The sequence below is a fragment of the Meleagris gallopavo genome, chromosome 20 (assembly GCF_000146605.3).
Source record: "Meleagris gallopavo isolate NT-WF06-2002-E0010 breed Aviagen turkey brand Nicholas breeding stock chromosome 20, Turkey_5.1, whole genome shotgun sequence".
NCBI classification, from domain to species: Eukaryota; Metazoa; Chordata; class Aves; order Galliformes; family Phasianidae; genus Meleagris; species Meleagris gallopavo.
This window is the reverse complement of record NC_015030.2, coordinates 5,414,996-5,432,158: the sequence shown is the minus strand read 5'-3', so window position 1 is coordinate 5,432,158 and position 17,163 is coordinate 5,414,996. Positions and strand designations below refer to the sequence as shown.

General features: G+C 49.7%; 2 protein-coding genes across 3 annotated transcripts in view; both read right to left on the bottom strand.

Annotated features, from left to right (window-relative positions):
• Positions 1 to 341: 341 nt before the first annotated feature.
• Positions 342 to 7,516, bottom strand: WBP2 (WW domain binding protein 2). 2 transcript variants are annotated; one of them, XM_010721373.3, is made up of 8 exons: positions 7,397 to 7,516; positions 5,809 to 5,917; positions 5,130 to 5,265; positions 3,481 to 3,573; positions 3,051 to 3,164; positions 2,700 to 2,822; positions 2,122 to 2,198; positions 342 to 1,922 (listed from the first exon to the last, which is right to left on the bottom strand). In XM_010721373.3, the coding sequence occupies exons 1-8, from the start codon at positions 7,453 to 7,455 to the stop codon at positions 1,869 to 1,871; spliced, it is 765 nt and encodes a 254-aa protein (XP_010719675.1). In that variant the 5' UTR covers positions 7,456 to 7,516; the 3' UTR covers positions 342 to 1,868. The 2 variants fall into 2 exon arrangements, with proteins under 2 accessions (XP_010719675.1, XP_010719676.1); XM_010721374.3 differs by lacking the exon at positions 7,397 to 7,516 and adding an exon at positions 5,989 to 6,245.
• Positions 7,517 to 9,330: 1,814 nt separating this feature from the next.
• The window catches only part of TRIM47 (tripartite motif containing 47), an 8,436-nt gene continuing 603 nt past the window's right edge, over positions 9,331 to 17,163 (bottom strand). The window contains exons 2-7 of the mRNA XM_010721447.3: positions 17,044 to 17,157; positions 15,441 to 15,536; positions 15,099 to 15,329; positions 14,405 to 14,600; positions 13,808 to 13,882; positions 9,331 to 12,682 (exon numbers count right to left, since the gene is read on the bottom strand). Coding sequence (XP_010719749.1) covers positions 12,057 to 12,682; positions 13,808 to 13,882; positions 14,405 to 14,600; positions 15,099 to 15,329; positions 15,441 to 15,536; positions 17,044 to 17,157 — 1,338 coding nt within the window. The 3' untranslated portion in view covers positions 9,331 to 12,056. The remainder of the gene's footprint in view (positions 12,683 to 13,807; positions 13,883 to 14,404; positions 14,601 to 15,098; positions 15,330 to 15,440; positions 15,537 to 17,043; positions 17,158 to 17,163) is intronic.

Genomic DNA, 17,163 nt, shown 5'->3' with positions numbered 1-17,163 from the left:
CCTTCTCCACCCACTTCTTGCTAAAGAAATCAAGCCCGAGTTGATGGGCCAGCATAAAAATTCATTAATACAGTTATGTGGGAGGACAAACACAACGCTGAGAGCAGAACTTGGAAGGTGTCCCTTGACTACTTTCTCCAGCAACAGATTACAAGGAGCTCTTACAAAGACAACTGGTCTGGAAATAAACAAATTTGGGTAAAATGCTGAGCAGCTCCTCACCAGTTTCTAACAGGAATTGAAAAATGGGCATTTGTGAAGATTTAATACCTTATTCTCACTTCACCAAGCAAGCATCAGTCAAGAGAAATGCCCCTTCCCATACACAAACACACACAACGTTAAGTTTCGAGCTGATTTCGCTTTACTTCACAGTCTTGGCAAAACAAATCTGCATTCGGAAGTCATTTCACATTAATATATTAATCAAACATTTTCAAAATAAATATATATATATATAATATGCAAATTTAAAATAACCATTTCTTTACATCACTGCAATAGCAATTCTAGAAAAGTCAGTGCACAGACAGCAGCGATTTGATTAATCACCTAAACTCAGACAAAAAGAAAACAAGAGGTGGACCTTTTTCTCTTCAAGCAGGCTGCATGCAGCAAGTCTCAGCAGTTCCCTAGCACGTGATCTTTCTCCACACTTGCTGGGACGGATCTTCACCCTCACAAACACTGTCAGAAGTCAATAAAATCTGATTGATGCGAAGCTTTGTACAATGCAGTTTCACAGCCTGGTCACTGATCAGTGCTGCAGAGGTTCTGAGCATGACAGTCTTTGCAGATGAGATCAATGTTGTGGAAGGAAAATGCCTGAACCTTCAGTGCAAAGCGCTGACATTCAAATAAACTCACAGCTGATCCAGGAACACTAACAGCATTAAACATCCAGCTGCACAACTTACTTCACCTTTTCATACATTCTCTCAAGTGTTTCCAGGGCAGAAGCATCTATTTTCTTCCCACGAGCTACTAATTCACCAGTTAAATCACAGCAGTAAGATACTTCACTGGCCAAAGTGTAACTTGTGTTACAGGGAAAAAAAAAGTGCATTAATGACTATAAGGATAATATTCAGGGCTTTGTGACCTCAAGCCCATACATCGGAATGGAAAAAAGAGATAAGTGAGAATGAGTGTTCCCATGTGATCTGTAACCAGTCAGATGCTGCTGATCAGCCCCACAAAGGGCAGCTTTGTTCAAAAAAGGAAGCTTGTCAGCATCATCATAGTGCACAGCAGAAAAATCTGGAGGGCTATCAGATTCGTTATGACAGTTAGAAACAACTCGGTTTTTCAAGAAAGTTTATCAGGTATCTGCATAATCTGATTGACACCTATTTTCTCTGAGATTCCAAAGGTTCCCATGAAGCCCTTTTTTAGTAACAGAGGGAAAAGTTGGGTGTGATACTACAGGTTAAGAGGGCTATCTAGAGACATCTCTGTGTCCACAGAAACCCCAAAGTAAAGACAAGACTCCCCAGGCGCCTTGTTTCCATGTTATGAGCTTGTTAATTATCACTGTGCAACAGCTGCTTACTCTAAAGAGGTATAATTTAAGTATCAGAAGAAACAGAGATAAAGGAAACTATCAGAAAGAGAACCTCAAGATCTAGTGTTGGCGTGCACAGGGAGATGGGAAAACTGTGGTAGGACTGCAAACCCTCAGAGCTCTTCGAGGTAAGCCAGGCTGCTGAGATCTCTCCCCTTGCTCTGCTCATATCTACCACTAAAGTCCAGGAAAGCTACATGCCTTGAGGTAAGGCTCTACTCCTCAGTGCTATGGACCATGCCCCAGGATTCAGCCAAAGTGGGAAGTAAGAAAGCAACGAGTTGTGGAGAAGTTCTCTGGTAGCTTATTGGTTTTTCTTGTCCTCTGGTGGGAAGTACGGAGGGGGGGGTGGCTGGTCCTGAAGTAAAGACAGTAAAAACACATCAATTTGTGGCGAAGGAAAACCAAACAAAACATGCAACAGATCAATTCAGACACACTTTGCTGTGTCACTGAGTAGAACTGCTAACGCAGCATGGCAGCCTTTGTAACTTGCACATGATTCTGATTCTCTCCCAAGTAAGAAATCCCTATGGAAACTTGATTTCAGCACATACCGTGGGCATGTAGACGTTGTGTGGGTTTACTGGGTTGTAGTAAGCACTGGCAGCAGCTTCAGCAGCCTTTGCTTCAGCTGTCACAGAAAAAACAGAAGAGACAAATTTGGTGGCACACATGGAATTTTTATAATCACAATTTCACGTCCTCTTGGCCATTAGCTGCTGTAAATAAAGCACTACCTTATCAATGCTCAAGCTACAAAACAGCTACAATGTAAACACTGTATCTGCAGATGGTGTTTGCTCTTGAGAGCACCAGGCTGGCCTTCAGACTGAGCTGGAGGTTAGAGGAGCTCCCTAACCACTCCTTCCCAAACAATTTTAACTTAATTGGAGCTTCTAAGTTGACTTCATATTCCCAAGGACATTATAGATATGAAACTTCAACAAGGGAACAAAATTCTGACTTTTCTGAGCAACAACATTGATGCTCAACATTCTCAATCTCACAAACAATAACGTGACGCCAATTTTTTGCACAGCTGTTGTCAAAAGGAACAAGAGAACGTCTGCCAACTTCTGCTGCAGGCACTACGAAGCAGTTGTGAGCTGATTCACTCAAAGATACTTCTTACCTGCAGGAGTGGAAGGCAGATCTGGACCACCAGAGGGTGGCTCCATGGGCCCAGGGTACGGCGGTGGTGGCAGATGCATGTAACCCATGTCTGCACCTCCCATAGGGGGAGCAGGATAAAACTCTGTCAGGAAAGGAGATAAGGTGATAAAGGACTTAAACCACCCTGGGTGGAGTCACAACATGCAGCCAAAAGAAGCTAAAGGTTAATATCCTTAAGCTCAGAAGCAAAAGCTGCACAAGGCATCAGATCCAACGTCAAAGATAATGTAAAATTTTTATTTCTTTCCCTTTTCAGCTGCTGTAACTCTTGTTAGCTAGAATTATCCTTGTCTGCAATTCCCAGACTTACCAGGAGGCGGTGGGTACGGATAGCCCCCATTGGCCACAGGTGGTGCAAAAGCATAGGATCCGTTTGGCATGTAGGAATAGCCATAAGCTCCACTGGGGACTTCACCTCTGGAGGCTGGAGAAGGAAAGATAAGTTCACTTCAACAAAACACCAAACATAAGCCAAGACCTACAACAAACTTAAAGAGTCCTTATCTGAAAACCAAAGAAAACAAAACAAACAAAAAAGCAAGTTCCAATGCCAGCAAACCCACTGCTTGCTGGACATGGAAAAGGTGTTGTTTTAAGGCAAGTCAGTTCCAGATACAGCCTGAAATTCATGTAGACTGGAATCCAAACTGTCCCAGCTTCAAACTGCCCTTGCTGTAAGATTAAGGCAAAGCCTCCTGAAACCACAAAGCCAAACAGCAGAGAGCATTAAGCTCCCCTACCTTGGGATGCCACCTGCAGCATACGCTGCCCAAACTCGATAGCACCCCCAGCTGTAAAGGTCATCTTGAAGGTGGCAGATCCTTCCCAGCCGCCTGCAGGGAGAGAAGACAGAAATTACAAATAAAGAGAAGCCATTTTGGAGCTGTTTAACTTCTGTGCTTCAGCTACAGAGGCCCTGTCTATAATTCTTTAAAGAGCTTATCCCAAATATCCAAGAAAAACCTGCAGAGAAAGCAGCAGAATTACCTTTAGCATCAGAAAATTTCACATTGGACAACATTTTCTGATCAAGAGATACCTGAATAATAGGACCATCAATAAGGGAGGCATTCAAAAGCTTGCTAAAGTTGTGCCTGCTATCACACAGGCTGCCAATAGCCCAAGCTATCAGGAGTGCTGGATTTACTCTAGCCTTGTACATGATTAGTGCAGAAGACAGGGATTCTGTTAATCCCATTTGCTAAAAGGTTTTTGCAACTACACCTAACTGTCTGCTGCAAATTAGTTTGGGAGTCTGAGTGCCCAGTGAAGCAAAGAGCTTAATGAAAAAAACAACCACCACATAAATCCATTCGAGTTCATAGAAAATATGTCAAGTCAGGATAATAATAAAAAAAATAAATTAGCCACATCTCTTATTGCAGGCTAAAAAAGAAAAACACGCATAGCCCAGAGTGCCAACAATGCATCAAAGCAGTAGCTGTGTCAGTACTGGAACGGGGACATGTAGATAAAAGAGCCTTTTGAGCTAAGCCAGACTCCTCTGGCTATTGGAGCAACATCCTCATTAACCAAGCCAGCCTCTGGGGGGAACTCGCAGAGATTTTGCTAAAGCATTTTGCCTTTCACACAGTTTGCAGTGTTTGTCCTTATTGCTCAGCTCTCCTCTCACGCTGGATGCTCCTGTTTCGCTCCCATACAGAAGCTACAAGGCTGATTTCAGGGTAATAGGCTGAAGTCCTCTGAACATTGCACTGTATTGCAGTGCCACAACTAAGGGAATAAATCAGGCTCTGGATGAAGTAAGTGCCTTTGTAAAAAGTAGAAGCATAGAACAGTGAAAAAAGTATCTTTTACTTGAAAAAAAAAAAAGTTTACCACAACCTTCTCATTAAACTTATTATAAAGCTGTCCTCAAAGATTCCCTAAGCTCAAGGTAGTCCATTATTTTCCAAACAATACAGCAATGCCTTTCCTAAACTGCACAAGAAACAGATGTCAGAGATTTGAACCTCAAAATCCACACAGAACCAAAACAGACCACGAGTGTTTGGCACAGAAGGATCTGGATGCATCATTAAGAGAAAAGCTCAATGACCAAGGCCAAGCAATGCCCTCAGTGCTGCTGCCACAGCCTGCTCCCTGCACTGATGTTTACTCAGTGAGATCACTTGGCTGACTGAACTCAGAATTTCATACAGAGGGCAGGAATGAGATCAGTTACACAGCTAATCTGTTCACTGTAACTGTACAGAGCAGACAGGGGGAATATTTTTAGCTGCTGGATTCAAAGAGAAAAACACATTTTAGCAGTACTGCAAGAACCCATGCATTCACTATCCACTTTACATCACACAGAATTATTACTTTACTATGAACTATGCAAGTTCTGCATCTTAGTTCAGCTTTGTATCAGTGCCATACATACCTCCTGCCTCTGCTTTCACTGTACCCTTGATATAATTTGCTCCAAAGACAGGCTGCTTAATCTCACAGTCTTTCAACAAATAAAAGGCCATCCCAAAAGACTGCAGAGCATCCCTCCCCTTCGATACAAAGATAACCTGAAAAGAAAACATTACAAAGGATGTTTAAAATAAACAGGAAACACTGCCCCAGTTTATTATCTGCAGAGACTTCCGGTGAACTGAAACTGCCTCTCACACTTGAAGATCCTTGAAACTTCTGCAAGCCCCAGGCTTCTCAGAACTGTCACAAGGGTAAAGTGATGCCTCGAGGCAATAAAGCCTTCCAGGAAGATTACATTTGCTAATAGTCCCCCAGTTCCTAGAGAACTCGCAGCTCCACACAGCTGTGATTCAGTACCTGAACTGTTCCATTCAGCATTTCCAGACCACCACTTATGTTCAATCTTGAAGATGCCTGGTGGACTAAACAGCTGCCTAGGTAAGAACTAATGAGATTTATTATCTTTTGACAAATAGATAGACTATGTAATGAAGCCATAGAGCTCACCACAAGGACAGGAGAGGCCATACTTCAAGGAGCAGTACATTATCCAGACTTTCATGCACTGGAGAGTGGATGTGTAGAAGCATAGAACCACGAAGAGCTCTCATCTCCTTCCAATGCCTTCTACTACTTACCCGGTAGGGAGTCAAGAAAACACTCCCTTTCTTGGTCCCTTTGAAAGCCTCCGGCATCGGTTCGATATCACTGAAGGTCATTTCTACATGATCATAGGTCATCAGAACGCTGCAAATGAGACGGGAAAATGCTCAATGTTACAGCTTAGGGCAAAAGTGAAACATACAGAGTTTACTCACCCTCCAAAACTGGCTTAACCTCAGGCCAGTATTCAGCAGATCACTCTGCCTTGCACTCTTGCATTTTTTATTTTGCTGCTTGCATCAACTTCAGTAGTACTGACTGCTTGTTCTCAGCCTAGAGTTCTTTCTTCAGTGTGCTGACACAGCTACTGTTGTTTGCACAGCCTGGCAGTGAATCCAGTCAATTAAACTCAACAAGTTCTGAATATGTTTTTTACATTATGTTGAATTTCTGCTGGATCATTTCCCTAAATTGGTTCACCACAAGCAACACGACAGAAAAAGGGCTGCTGTAGCAGGAACCCCTCAGGCTGGGTTATGCAATGAGGCTACCAAAGGTCACAAGAACGCACCTCAGTCACTAAAATGTGATCTGGATCCCTTCTCTCATCACTTGACTTCTATATCCCAAGTCCCTGCACTGACTCCTAAAACCTCAGTTAGAAACCATCCTGATTAAGACCAATGCAATATATTAGTGGTATTGTCTTAACACGACAGCATCCACGTCAGGTACACCAATCCCTAACCGTGGAGGGGCACAGCACATTCATGCCTATTACCATCCCCAGTTATTCATTTGCCTCTCTCTTCTGCCAGGAAGCACTTGGCCCTGCAGCAAAGCTACAGAAGGGTACAGAGGCTCTGCTCGCCCTGAATCAAGCAACACAAGCAGCCTGGGCTGCAGCAGCTTGCCTGTCTGCTCACACAGCAGCAACCTCTGATCCAAGGGGATGACAGCTGGGAGCAGCACCGCACCGAGCAAATGCAAGTGCTGGTTTCACTAAACACAAGTTTAAGCCACCAACTGGAGTTGATTCCATTTCACAATGATTCCCAACCCAAACAGAAGCCGGACACACAACTCCTACACCCAATCTCCACCAGCCTCGAGGAAAGAAGCCCTTTTGTCCCCAAGGCAGGTGACCACCACGTCAGGAGCAAGGCATGCAGCAAGGCACACTGCCAGACAGACAGCCAACACAGCCCACTGCCAGGAAGGCAGAGGCAGCGCTGTTTGCTTGCTGTTCCCACGGCCGTGGCCCAGCGCCTTTTTCCAGCACCGCTGCCATTTGCTGAACACACAGCAGGGCTGAGCTCTTGCCACCCTGTGACCCAAACGGAGCTGAAGGCCAACCGTTCCTGGCACAGAACCCAGCGGGACACCTGGCTGGGACCTGAGCCCCACCTGGGAGCGAGGAGGGAGAGCCAAGCAGGGCCTATGGGGACGGCGCGCGCCGGCACACCAAGGGTTAACCCCCCAACATGGCGGGGGGGGCGAGGAGCCCCGCAGATCACGTGACCAGCCGAGGGGAGCCAGGAGAAGGCCGCTTCTCGGCATTCTTCGACGGAAAGGGTCTTGGAGAACGAGAGAGAAGAGGAGCACGGCCCCTCGCCGCCTCACCTCTCGCTGTTGTTAACGATGACGCCGCCGCCTTCCGAGTGGTTCCTGTTCAGCGCCATGGCCGCCACCGCCCCCTCACAGCGCCGGACCCGCTCTGTGCCTGCGCGGAGGAGGGGCGGACGGGGCGGGCCGCTGCGCGCGGTGCACGCTGGGAATTGCAGTCCCGGGGCTGGTGTCCCGGGGCATGCTGGGAGTTGTAGTCCTCTCGCTCAGCAGCCATCTGAGGGAGTTCTTTGAGGGATGTTCTCTGCCCAGAGTCGTGTCTCACTGCTTCACTCAGCCTCGTCTGCCATCCCTGAGGAACAGTGCCGCCTCCTCCGCAATTAATATCACTATTAATTCACTGAGCTAAAGCCAGCTGCAGAGATTGTACTAACTTTTCTACATGTAACCCAAAGTTCCAGTCTCCTTTTTGGGAGAACCCATTTACTGACCCATCAATCACCCAATTATGCAGCCCTCTGACCATATATAATAAAATGATTTCAGTTATTTGCAGCCTGCGTGACTTGGCAGTGCTTCCCCCAGCTTCCTATTTTAGGTGGCACCACTGTGCTCACAAAGAAAGCACGAGGAGTTTGCCCCGTGCCCTGACTGCATTCCAATTCCTTTTATTTCCCCTTCCAAGACGTTATATTTTGCTGCAGTTTGCACGTTTTCAGCGCTCAGAATAAAAATCCCATGAATCTGGTGGTACTACACATCAACTGAGGCTCAATCCCTTTAACAGCAAAGGTTCTCCCTCGGTTTCCAGGCTTTTTAAATTCATGCTCAATGCCCATTTAGTGCCCCAGACACCTAAGCCCAATATTGGGTGTGCCCTGTGCTGTGGGTTCCTACAATTACCCCTCTGAGGGTTAAACTGGAGGGACTAAAAAGTCACCCCATAGACAAGACAGAAATCTGTCTCCTTGTGTGGGCGAGAGGAAATCTTGGAACAGGAAAATATCTGTGGTGTTGGCAGAGCTACAGTTTGGGTATAACCCACTGCCTCCAACTGGAGTTGACTCCTAAAACAATAATAATACTTGCATAATTTCATTCAAACTACCGCAAAATTAAGTGTTTTGAAGGACTCCTTGTATCAGTGAGCAGCATAATGCATGAATATGTATTAAGAGCTGATATTAGCCTAAATTACATCTTTTTATACAGATTTGAGCTTTCCCTGCAGGGTTTGCAGCCCAGCCCCACCTTAGTGCCTGCAAATCCCCAGGGGCAATGGGGAAACAGAAAAGCTCCATAATGGAAACCAGATTTAAATAAACTCAGTGACATAATGTGTGCAGTTCTTGGCAAGAAAAGCACAAGTTTGTGTTTCATATCCGCTTTTTTAATAAGTTGTAAGTTTCCCTTTTAAGAAATGCTCGTAACAAAAAGCCCCGATTCCTCTCCTATTAAAGTCAGTAGCACACATCCACACAGCTTCCCCTAATGCTCCCAGCCACTTCTCATGAGCTAACAGTGCCTGATAATGCTCTTCTCATAGCTCCAGCTGACATCTGATGTTAAGAAACTCCGTCTTCATGTTAAGAAGTGCTGGCGTGCATGGGAAGCTCCAGCACTCCTTGTTTTTTGGAAATGTATACAGATTAAAACGCAAAGGAAAAAACGTCTCATCTGTTCAACTTTGCTCTTTCCAAGTCAAGGACAGAAGAAGAAGAGAGACAGAGAGAGCTGAGACAATTCATTGTTTGGAACTGCCCAGCACTGTCAATATTGCTGTTGGATTCCAGGATTCTTCCGCTTCTTTTGTAGTCGAGCAATAGAAAAAATAGAAAAAATGTGTGCTTGGCACAAACCCTGCAGGCACGCTTGGAAAATAAAACCTCTGTTATTTTTTGCCGGATGCACAGGACACAGAAAAAAAAACAAGCAAAGGATAATGGGACAACTGCAGTGGTTTGGTATTTAAAGAAATGACAACCCACAGCTATGTTTGTGTAACATTTAATGGCAAATCAGATTCTCTATCACAGAATCACGGAATGGCCCAGGCTGGAAGGGACCTCAAGGATCATAAATCTCCAACCCCCCTGCCACAGGTAGGGCCACCAACCTCCCCAGTTAATACCAGACCAGGCTGCCCAAGGCCCCATCCAACCTGGCCTTGAACACTTCTTCACACACTGTAAGAGATTCTACAGTAACTGTATTTTTAAAAGATCTAATTAAAAAGAGGAACACTCTGTGACAGCAAAAAAAAAACTCGAAAGAGCACAGAGAGGCCATTTAAATTGCAAAGTGTTGCCTATCTAAACTCACCACGCACGGTGCTCACAGCAAAAAAAATCAGAGATCCAGGGCTGGCATAATGTACGTTTCCTAATCATTCCAGTTTACACTCCAAATTATTGGTAACACAAAGCAAACGCTGATCCAACACCTGGGGGTGGGAACCCCCGTCTTACATCATCAGAGTTTGCTTTATGCCCTAAACCACCAGGATTTCTAGCACTTCCAGCCTGGATGTGAAGCAGCAGGAAGGAGAGGGTTTGTAACACATCTATAGGAGCCCTCCAAACCCCTCTGTGAGCTGCACACCAACACCCAGCTACGGGGCAGGAGCAATGGAGCGATGCCCTCGCTGTGGGAAGCAGCAGAAGCAGAGCCCAGGCTCCCAGTGCTGCTCCTCTGGGGCTGCAGGGATGGAAAAGGAATAGCACTGGATTCCAAGGAACCAGCTGAAAGCTGCAAGGAGAGGAATCTCACAGCTTTGGTTTGGGCAACGCAGAGAAGGGAGGGATCATGGCTGGAGCACACTGTTCCCCCCGGGAGAACCCATCCACCCACAGCCAAACAAAACGGGGCAAAGGACCAGATCCACTCTATTTACTCTGGCAAAACTCCTTGCAGCAAAAGGTAGGGCTTTCGCTTGAATAAATGACATCTGGGGCTCAGACACAGCCCGCGTGCCAGATCTCTTCTCACAGACGTGCAGTGCAGATCAGGGTTACCTTCCTCTTCCTCCCAGCACATTGCTGCTGCACGTCTCCAGACTTCTCATCCAGCAAGGCACTGCTGACCCCTCTGCTAAGCAAGCAGCCCCGATGCTCGCAGCGTGTCACCGCTACCGCCTCGTGCAGGGCATTTCGCAGGAGGCTGGCCGAGTGAATCAAAGCATTTCCGAGGTAGGAGCTCAGGACACAGGGAGTGAATTGCCATCTGGGCAGCATTCCTGAAGGCCACGGTGTTTCCATCCAGAGATGTAGCACTGGAAGTCCTACTCTCCTTTCCCAGTGCTTCAGAAGGAGCAGAGGAGGAGTAGGAGCGGTTTCAGGCACACCCCAGTGCCATGCTAACATTCCTGCCCTGCCCTGTGGCTGGATTGCTGCATTCAGATCCTTCAGCCCCATTTGAGGGCTGAAAGCAGTGGCTGTTTGCTGGGGACTGGCACCTCTGTGTGCAAAGGACACCCACTCACCAGCAACAGGAGCCATTGGAGCCACGGTGTTTATGTAAACGTGGCTATAACTCTAAACCTCCTGGCTTTATGCCTGCCTGTTTTTCACATTCGTTTTTTTTTTTTCCCTTGGCTCCCTTTGAATATATCACTATGATTTCCAGCTTATCCTTTGGGGAATACATATATATATATTTTGTATATTTAGCATAACGGGCCATTTTTCCACCCCTGTTGACCGTTGGTGCGTCATCACTGACTCATTCACGCCAGCAAAGAATCCGGCCCCATATATTTTTATTACCCAGCATTACAATTCTGTAAAGTGAGCTTCGGGAGGTAGGTAGCAAACTAACCCCAGGAAAAATAAACTCAGAGGAAGGCAGGGAGGGCTGAGACAGGAGCTGCACTGTGCTACCTCTGCAACATCAGAGGCAGTGATGATGGGGCAGTGCTGGAAAAGCTCCTGTAGGACACATGAATGGGCACTGTGCCTGAAGCCTCCACCTCTCCCAGATGGGACGCTGGCTTGAGAGCAGTTGTTGTTAATCGTTACTTGTTCCTGGTGTCTTAAGGGATTTAATTATTGGCTTTTATCAATGTGCCTAAGAAACACTGTTTACCCCGGGCTGTACTCATAGCAGCTCTTGGTTGTTTGAAAGGCTCTCTAAGCTATGGGTTGCATTTACAGCTCAGATGTGCTCCGGGTGCTTGAAGAACTGGGAGATTATCGGCATCAAAATCCCCTAAAATAGCAGGGTCATCAAAAACATGAAGTGAAATTTGACAAAAAGGCTTCCGTCAGCAATTCCCATAGAATGTGTCTACTATGAGCACATCCAGAACTGCTCTGTGATCCGAGCAATGCTGGCATTTCCCAGCAAGTCCCTTCCTTCTCCCAGCAGAGACGTTTGGATGCAGAACAGCCCAGAGCTCCAGCACACGTAGGAAGAACCACGGCTTTTCCACAGCGTGCCAAACACGAGGGATGCAGAGATCCTCACTTCTTCTTTGTGGCACTGGTGGGCATCGAGACGCTTTGGATGTGGGTCAGTGTTGGGACGTGGGTTGGCAGTGGGACTCCAGCTGACAGTCAGTCAGGATGATGCTTGGTGGTCTTGAAGACCTCTTTCAACCCAGATGATTCCATGCTGCAGTTCTGGAAGGTGCTTCGCCAAGTGTGGCTGCCCCGATGAACGGAAAGAAGCCATGATGTGTGCTGCATGGAGGGCTCCTCTGGGCCTTCTCCTTGGGCAGTTACCTGCGCTTCAGCACCGAAACACAATCCTTCTTCAGCGGCCCGATCTGCAGGTGGGCATCGACGCTCTCCAGGAAGAAGGCGGGTTTCAGCTTGAAGGAGAATAGAGCTGCAAACTGCTGGTTGATTTTGTGCTGGAAAGAGTCCAACTGGGCCTTCCCAAAGGAGCCGGCCTTGAGCTGCTTCAGGCACGTCATCTTGGAGTCCTTGACTCCATAGAAGGTCAAAGCCTTCTCCGAATACTCCAAGAAGACTCCGATGGTGTGGAAAAATGGCTGCTGGATGACAGACTCTAAGCCACCAAACCAAGCGGCGTAGTTCTGCCCGTTCCACTGCAGGCAGCAGGACCACGTGTTGCGGCCCAGGCGGCTGTGGTCATAGGAGTCCTGTGGGTTGAAGACCTCAGCGATGACGCCGATGCTGACCCAGCCATCGATGAGCTCCACCTCCCAGTAGTAGTTGCCCCGGTTCATGAGGTTCACCCCCAGCACTTGCTCGCAGTTGATGAAACGGGTCGGGCTCTCTGGGTAGGGGATGGGGCAGAGCACCCGCTTGGCTCCCTTGGTGCCAAAGAGCTGGATGAACTTGTCGGCCGTATCGCTGTCCAAGTCGATGATGAAGGCAACTGCATGGGGCAGAGAGAAGACGGGAGGATGAGGAGAGAGGAAATTCCCCCAGACCTCCCTGCTCCAGCACTCAGCAATTCCCGTGCTCTTTTTTGACTGCCATCGGCTCTGTTCCTGCAGCATCCTTAAGCCATCACCCTGTCCTCCTCCTTTTAAATCACGGAATTGCAGAATCACAGAATGGCTCAGGTTGGAGGGGACCCTAGAAGTCATCTGGTTCATCCAGTTCCACCTCTTGCTGTGGGCTGGGTGCCCCCCAGCTCGGGCTGCCCAGGGCCCATCCACTGCCTCAGGGATGGCAGCACCCTCAAGGGATGGGGCACCACAGCTCTGCACAGTGCCATGGCCTCACTGCCCTCTGAGTAAAGAATTTCTTGCTAACATCGAACCCAAATCTTTTCCCTTTTAGATTGAAGCCACTCCTCATTGTCCTTTTGCTATTAGATGGTGTAAAAATCCCATGGCTGATTTCAGCTGTTGACGATAAAGGTACTCAAAGCTGTGGTGTTCCCATACACAGATAAAAAGATGTCACTGGACAGAGGAGAGAGCAGGCGGGCTGCTCAGCCGTGCTATCAGACATCACAGAACCCACCTGACAGAGCAGCAGCAGGAATATTCTGTATGAAAGCAGGCTGTGGGCAACCAGAGAGCCCAAGAACACAGGAGAGCTTTGCCTCCCTTCTTTGCTAGCCCCAGGGAGCCTCTCTCCCACCTCTTGCCTCATTTTAGACCTTCCTCTTCTTCTCCCCTTCCCTACCACCACAGTGTTCCCTGCGCAGGCCCCAGATTCCCCCTCTGCATCACGCAATTGATGCTGACCAGTGTCTGACCCAAAGCAGATGCACCAACCCTGATCTAATTTAACACAGGATCCAATTTGCTGGAAGGCAGCAGAAATTATATGGTGTGCTCACAGCCCCATGGCAGCTGCTCTGGCAGAACCACAGGCTGGGGAAAAAAAAAAAAATCACCTAAATAGATTATGGCTGTTGTCAGGAAAGCGAGGAGACTTCCTCGTTAGCTGAGCAATATTTCCTCTGGCACGCAGCAGTGGGGCCAGGGCCTGTGGGATGGAGGATGGACCATAGCAACAACTGTCAAAGCAAAACCCCATCGCTTACATTTCAGGAAGTAATCACGGCTCTCCAGGCAGGCGGGATTGTTCGACTTGTCTGGAAATTGAGACTTGATCATCGCTGGGGAAAAAAACAGAGACAGAAAGGTTCGTCACAGCAAAACTGCTGCCATCAACTGGGGTGCTCCTGAAGCATCACCACTGCGGCCCCATTGGCATCCAGGAAAATGATGGACAGGAGGGAGCTCAGCTTAAAAGAGAGCACAAGAGGGAACATCCCACACCTCCAGCTGCTGTGGTTTCTAACCCTGCAGCTCAGGGAGCCCACAGCCTGCCCAGTGAAGGGGGCTGTCTGTCCTGGGAAGGAACAGTCCCCTTTCACAGCGCTTTGGCCACTTGCCCCCTCCCACAGGACCGTGCATAGCTCTCAGGCTGTTTGTTGCCTCTCAAGCCTTTGGTCTCCGTGGAAAAATTCATAAAACCTCAAGGAGGAGGCGTTAGCCCAGACAGGGATTGTGCAACTGTGCCCGGGAGAGGGGCCAGCGCCTCCAGGAGCCCCAAAGCTCACAGGCATCTCCCAGCCCCGTCAGGAGGATGCACCCTTGGGTTCCCCACATGGGCATGAGGCCAGGTGGGCACAGACCTTCCTCCGTCTTCGGGAAGCTCATCCCATCAACTTCTTTCCCCTGCAAACAGTCCCACTGGCTTTTGCAGGCAGCTGACAGTGCATCCTTGACAGCGCAGACGGCTTGGGAGCACTTGGTGAAGTTGAGCTCGTTCTGGAAGCTCGGAGCCGGAGAGAGGTTGTCTTCCATGGCTATTTTTAAGGCTTGAAACTCCTGAGCCAAAAAGACAGAGTTTCAGGAGGTTTCAAACAAGCCGAAGCTGCCTCTTGTTCCGCAACCCCACCCGGCCCTGGAGGATTTGGGAACTGGCAGCTCGCAGGACTTGGCCCCGAAGCAACCTTGCAGAAGGGAGGAGGGCAGCCACGTGTCCCTGGCTCCTTCTCCTCGCTCTCTTTCAAACCCAGGCTCAGGCCATGCCCATCTGAAGAGCAGCATCTCCTCCTTAAAACATCAAGGAATACTGCATGGGGCAGTGGGGCACCCCATCCTCAAGCCTAGGCACTGAGCGTGGGCTGCAGTCCTAGCTGCAGTGGAGGTGTGAGTGATGGAGGACAAAGCTCTGGCAGCCCAGCCCAGCAATGGGAGACAAGAGGATGCTGCAAACAGGAGGGAAATCCCACAGCCTCACAGCCCCCCAGTTCTGTGTGACAGGGGACCAAACCCAACAGACATCACCCGCTCCTCCTCCTTGCCTCTGTGCCCACCACGCACCTGAAGGAAGTAGATGGTGTCGGTGCTGGGGACGTTCTCCAGGTTCTGCTTGCCCTGGGCCAACTTGGCTCGCCTCTCCTCCTTCCAGCGGAGGTCAGCCTCGGCCTCCCCCAGCATGGAGCGCTCGCTGTCCTCAATGAAGGCGGCCACCTCCTTCTGGAAGGTGGCCAGCAGCTCGGAGGCTTCTGCAAAGAGTTTCTCCACCCGCTCCTTCTCCTTGCTGGCAACACCCTGAGTGCGAGGAGAGATGGGTCAGCACCACTGCAAGCAAGGGAGGGGGCACCCAGGGCCCTCCCAGCTCCCAGCAGTGCCCCATTAATGGAGCAGGGCTGTCCCAGGCACCTTAATGAGCTCCACCATCTTCCTGGTCTGTGCGATGGTGACGGCCAGCTCCTCCAGCTCATTGTCCACACTGCTGAGGAATTTGGCTTGCTGGGCCTGCAGGCACAAAGGACGAGCACTGAGCTCCACATCCATTGAAGCAGAGCACAATGATAAACCCAGCCCAGCTGCAGTCCCCTCCTCCCCCCAACCATGGTTTTGTTATTGGATATGTAGGAATCACAAGTTACTTTCCCTATTTCCTCCTTGTGCAACCCTCTGCGCTCACACAACCTGCAAACATTCCTTCTTCTGCATGCTCAGCAAGGTGCTCAAGGCTGGAAAAAGCTAAGTGAGACCAGTGCAGGAACTCAGCACTGCATTCCTGGGACATTTCTTGCAAGAGCACAGTGAAACAGCTCAGGAGCACGAGGTGCTGCTGGGCTGCAAAGGAAGCACTGTCCCAGCACAGCGCTTCCTGATGGCTATTGTTAGCCCCAGCCTGCTGCCCACCATGGGGACAGGCCCCTTGGGAGCCTTTTGGGAGCCAGGGGAGCATCACGTGTGTTACTGGGTTGATATCCTCCAGTACTCAGGCTGGGGAGGTGGGAGAGGAGCTTTCCCAGTCCCTCCTTCCCACCCTGCAGACAGCAGTGACACTGATCAATGCCTGTTGAGGAGAAACAGCTTTTTATTTCAAGGGTCCTATGACTAATAGAAGGATTTCCCCATGGCCCCAAGTGCCCATAAAGGAGGAGCAGCCAGCCATGCATGCTGGGTGTCTGCATGACCCTCTGGGAAGGGAGTCACCACCGAGATCCCCGATGGCCCCACACTGAGACAGGGATGCCCCCATGCTGCCAACCTGGCAGCTCCATCTCCCCGCACTCAGAACCACGAGGAGGTTCGTGGGTGCGAACTTGGGAGGTGACTCAGCCACATCTGGGAATGGGAGTGACGGAAAAAATCCCTGCTGCCAAAAGGAGCAACACAAAGGGCTCATGGAGCGGGAGAGGCGGGCGGGCAGCGAGCCAGGGCGAGGAGAAAAACCGCCTTGATGGAGCTGTGGGAACCAGACGGGAAAGGCAGGCACCCTGTGGGGGTGGCTGGGGGGTGGGGGACCCTTGATGGCTGCACCTCTAAACCCATGGAGAGGGCAGGACTGAGTGTAGTGCCCCAGCGACGGGGTGGGGAGTCCCACTGCTGCAACACCCCATGCAAGCAGCCCACCTGCTGGGATGAGGTCCCATGTGAGGATGGGGTGCAGCATCCACCCCATCCAGGGCATCCCGTCTATCCGTGTGCCAGGACGAGACCCCACATGGGGAGATGCGTGCAGCCCTCGCCCCAATAACAGCACTCTGCTTTATTCCCCGCTATGCAGCCACCATGGTGCAGCACCTGGGCGTGGGGGGGTCCCAGGCGTCCTCACTCCCAGCTCCAAACCCATAGGGACTGCAAGGTCGGTCCATCCTCCCTATTCCCCTTCCCCACCGCATGCACGGGGTACCGTGCCACCCCTGTGACGGGCTGAGCTCCTCAGGGACACGGTCAGGGTTCCCATGCAGAACCACGATTACACCCCTCGACCCTCTCTGCCGCCCACCGTTTGCCCCCCACGCACCTCCTTGTGCTCCCGCTCCTTCTCGAGGGACACCACGTCGTGGCCGCGGTGCTCGTGGGCGCGGCAGCGGGCGCACACGCAGGTCTGCTCCGCCCGGCAGAAGCCGTCGAGGGGCTGCAG